This window comes from Haplochromis burtoni, unplaced genomic scaffold (assembly GCF_018398535.1).
Source record: "Haplochromis burtoni strain Fernald_Lab_line unplaced genomic scaffold, NCSU_Asbu1 Contig_542, whole genome shotgun sequence".
Lineage (NCBI taxonomy): Eukaryota > Metazoa > Chordata > Actinopteri > Cichliformes > Cichlidae > Haplochromis > Haplochromis burtoni.
The window spans coordinates 280,189-284,095 of record NW_024582903.1 but is presented as its reverse complement, the minus strand read 5'-3'; the positions used below and the strand labels follow the sequence as shown (position 1 = coordinate 284,095).

Genomic DNA, 3,907 nt, shown 5'->3' with positions numbered 1-3,907 from the left:
CTTCAGTTTCAGTCGGTGTTCATTGAGCTCGGTCTCTGAGAGGGAGCGGGCATCTCCAGGTGAGCTGTAGAGCTGGGAATGGATCCTTGACTCTTCAGCTCAAAAATCAAAGAAATCTTCTGCAGTGAAAAAGCAAAGATAAGGCTGAAGATTTTTATAAAGAACTCTTCAATGATGAACTCTTATGAGAACGCTGCTGTCTGCCTCCTCTCTAAACAACACATTTATTATTACTCAGCTTCCTACAAGCATGTGTGATGTCATCTTGATATCCTGTCTAAAACTGGAGCTTTTGTTTCTTTGTCTGTAATTCTGATGTTGTTGAAACTGTGATGAAGAGGTCAGAGCTCTGTTCCAGGAGGAAGTCTTCTGTTGGAATCGCCTCGTCTCTGGTATTACCTGGAAGAAGGACGTGTCCACAGGTGTGTCCTACCATAGGTTTCCTTAAAACAGTCAAACTGTGATGCCACACACGAGTCTGTTCCTTTGTTCTGGCGTGCTCACACTGCACACGTTTATGTCAGACTATAAAAAGTGATCCCAGTGGTTTTGGAACGGCGTTTTATCCGGACCACATCAGGACAACAAGTTGTGAAACGTTGTGTGCTGTATAATTCATGTAATCTGTGTGCGACTGAGGCAGCTGCTGCGCTTGGACTTTGTTCTTTTGTGGAATAAAGTTTTGCTAGCAGCTCGCCATCATTTGATCCTCCTGCAGAGGCTGTGTGTGTGACTCTCACACGTCAGCTGACTGAGTCCTCTGTCTCCACAGGTCGTCCTGATGGAGGCGCTGTCCTGCGGGGAGCGGCGTCTGGGCTCTGACGAAGAGTACGCCGCCCCAGCTGTGGGAGTGAGTTTGTGTGACTCCGCCCCGTTGGTGTGGAGGATGCAGGACCTGAGGGCTGTTAGGGCTCAAGGCCTGGTGGGGGCACTCCTGGGGTCGCTGCCCCGAACGCCCCGACAGAACGGGCGCCTGGGTCGACCGCTGCTGCTGCTGCCGGAGGAGGAGGGGCTGCTGAGGGAGCGCCGCGCCGCTGCAGCCCTGCCGGACCGTTGCCAGGTCAGAGCGGGTCGTTAGAGGTGCTGGCGCTCATCGTGGCACCTCATTAAGCTGGCCGCCATGTTGGCTGTTCCGAGGTCACTGTCACCCTGTACGTACAGTTAGCGTGCCAGGCTGCAGACATGTTTATTTTAGCACGGGACTCTGTGGCACGGACTCACTGCTGGTTGTCATAGGAACTGCAAGGCCAAGCGTCCTGTGTGTTTGATGTGTTGTTGTTGTTCTCAGCAGGATTGGGGGGGGGCGGAGCTCCGTCAGAAGCACGAGGAGGAGGAGAAGAAGAGCTTTGAGGAGCAGAGCGTCCTCGCACTGGAGGACAGGAAGTTGGCGCTGCTCCGAGCTATGACAGGTGAGTGTTGCCGTGATAAGGTTTCTGCATTCTGTACCTGGCGCCTGCGCTCACGGTGCCCGTCCTCTCAGGTGCAGAGTCTGGCGCTACGAGTGCAGATGAAGCCCTGCGGCGCCGCCTGCAGGCTCTGGACCAGAACTTCACCTTCCCGCAGTCAGCAATGGCAGTCCAGCTGAGCACGGCGAGGGCGGGGCTAAGTTACTGTCCTGAAGCTCGAGCCTTCCTGCAGGCCTACGGGCCAACTGGGGCTGAGCCCCGCTGTGACGCCAGGTACCAGGTGTTCAGAGACCTACGGGGGCGGGGCTTCTACCTGACCTCAGCAGGAAAGTTTGGAGGAGACTTCCTGGTGTATCCAGGTGAGTGAGGAGCTCAACACCTGACCAGAATAATTCCTGAGGCTGACAGCCTGACATCACTGCTGACGTCAGTGATGTCAGGCTGCTGCTGACTCTGTGTGGTCATGTCTCGTCAGGTGACCCTCTGCGGTTCCACGCTCACTTTATCGCCGTCTGTGTGTCTCTGGATGAGTCCGTGTGTTTGCTGGATGTCCTCGCCGTGGCTCGTCTGGGATCCAACGTGAAGAAGACGGTCCTTCTGTGTTCGCCGGGGCCAGACGCCAGGGTCTGCTACACGTCGCTTCAGTGGAGCGGGATGATTTAAACCCGGGGGACAGGACAGACGGCGCCCGCCGGCCCATGTTAAGGCAGGTCCGCATCCTGCATCTAAAACCTGTTTCTGTAAGTTTGAGGCTGAAGAACAACTGCAGGAGGTCATGTGACTGACAGGGCGGAGCAGGGCCACGGCCTCTAAAGGACAGTAGAGCGTGATCGGTCTGCTCTTTGTTTCTGCGTGGCGAGCGTCACAGATGCAGCTCTCTGCAGCTCAGACTCATCCACGCGGTTTCTCTGATGAAGCCTGCCGTGCAGCCGAGTCCAGCTCTGACCTCCGAGCCGTTCGACAACTTTGTCTTAAAGCAGTGTGCTGGAGGTGAAAGGGCCCCGACAAACCCCGCCCACTTCTTTATTTCTTTTCATCAGTGACAGTGCGAGGAAACAAAGGACAGCTCTCCTTTTTTCAAAGATTGTATTTTCTCAGTGAGTCATTGTGTTGAAATAAAAGTGATGTGGCATTGATCTGTGATTTCTGCCCTGACCGGCAGACCTGCTGTGAACACGAGCCACACGAGGCAGTGACACTGAACAGAGGATGATCTGATATCCTCGTGTTGTTCCCACATCATCATAATAAATGTTGTCCCAGGTTCAACATTGCAACTGACCAATCACATTGTTGTGATGTCATACTTTTGCAAGCCAAGCGATTGATTCATTTATGACATTCCAGTGTTGCAAGGACAGCATGTGTAATGCTTACGGTTTATTAAAGAACAGTATCCTGAAATGCAAAGAATTACAGCTGCTGGATCGGCGACAGCGGCGGTTTCTCACAAGTTCAGTAGATTTTTTTTTTAACACAGCGTTTTTTCCGAAGTCACAAAAGTATGACGTCACAACAATGTGATTGGTCAGTTGCAATGTTGAACCTGGGACAACATTTATTATGATGATGTGGGAACAACACCAACACGAGGATATCTGTGCATGAACAGACGTGATAAAAGGTAACGATGCCAACAAGGATCAGAGCCGAGAGAAAATCAAACACACCCAAATTTACTGCAAAGTTTATAATATCAGATGAAAAGCTCTGGGAGAAGGTAGGGCTCCTCAATTCATTGAATTTTAATCACGATTACGATCTGGGCTTTCAACGATCATTAAAAATGACTGAGCCGATTATTAGCCCCTCCCTCGTGCTTTACTCTCGCGCTGCTCCGTGTGGCAAATCAAGCGCACCTCTCTGCATTTCCAACACACCTCACAACAATTAAGAGGACCCGAGGGAAGCTCGGAAAGCTGAGCAGAAGTTATTTGGAGAGGAGAGTGACTGCTGTTGGTTGAAGAGGTAAAAAAACTTCAGTGGTGTGGAAACATTATGGGTTCAGTCAGACGTGGATCAAGTAGACACAGTGTGTAAACTTTGCTACAGTAGCTGCACCACAGAGCAACACTGCAAAGCTCACTAAACACAGATGTTTACATTTTTCATTTATTTCTTATAAGACGTCACACACAACGCGCTCTGTTTAGACCCAGAGCAAACAATGTTTGACTGATGGCCCATAATATAAAAACTTCGGACTTTACGTTTCCCAATTTTTGCTTTAAGTTATTTTGTTATTTACATAATAATGTAAATAACCTAATAATGATCCTTATTGCTGTTTTAGAGGAGCGGTGCTTCAAAGGATAGCTGCAGATTTCTGTCAGAAGCTGCAGATTTCTGTCAGAAGCTGCAGATTATACAGTACAAAGAAAATGTTCACGTTGTCTTCCCAACAGTTTCACTGACATCTACCATGGATGTCCAGGAAGCGTTCACCATGTCTGCTCCACCGCTGATAATTGGCGTCTGTCTTGTGTCAGTGACGTAAAAGA

The 3,907-nt window shown here is 50.3% G+C and overlaps 1 protein-coding gene across 2 annotated transcripts; it reads left to right on the top strand.

Annotated features, from left to right (window-relative positions):
- Positions 1-282: 282 nt before the first annotated feature.
- Positions 283-2,542, top strand: tsen34 (TSEN34 tRNA splicing endonuclease subunit). Of its 2 annotated transcripts, none has more exons than XM_005947863.2 (5): positions 283-422; positions 773-1,060; positions 1,292-1,409; positions 1,481-1,765; positions 1,882-2,542. In XM_005947863.2, exons 1-5 carry the CDS (start codon positions 333-335, stop codon positions 2,067-2,069), a joined length of 969 nt encoding a protein of 322 aa, XP_005947925.1. In that variant the 5' UTR covers positions 283-332; the 3' UTR covers positions 2,070-2,542. The 2 variants fall into 2 exon arrangements, with proteins under 2 accessions (XP_005947925.1, XP_005947924.1); XM_005947862.2 differs by having other exon boundaries at positions 1,289-1,409.
- Positions 2,543-3,907: the final 1,365 nt, after the last annotated feature.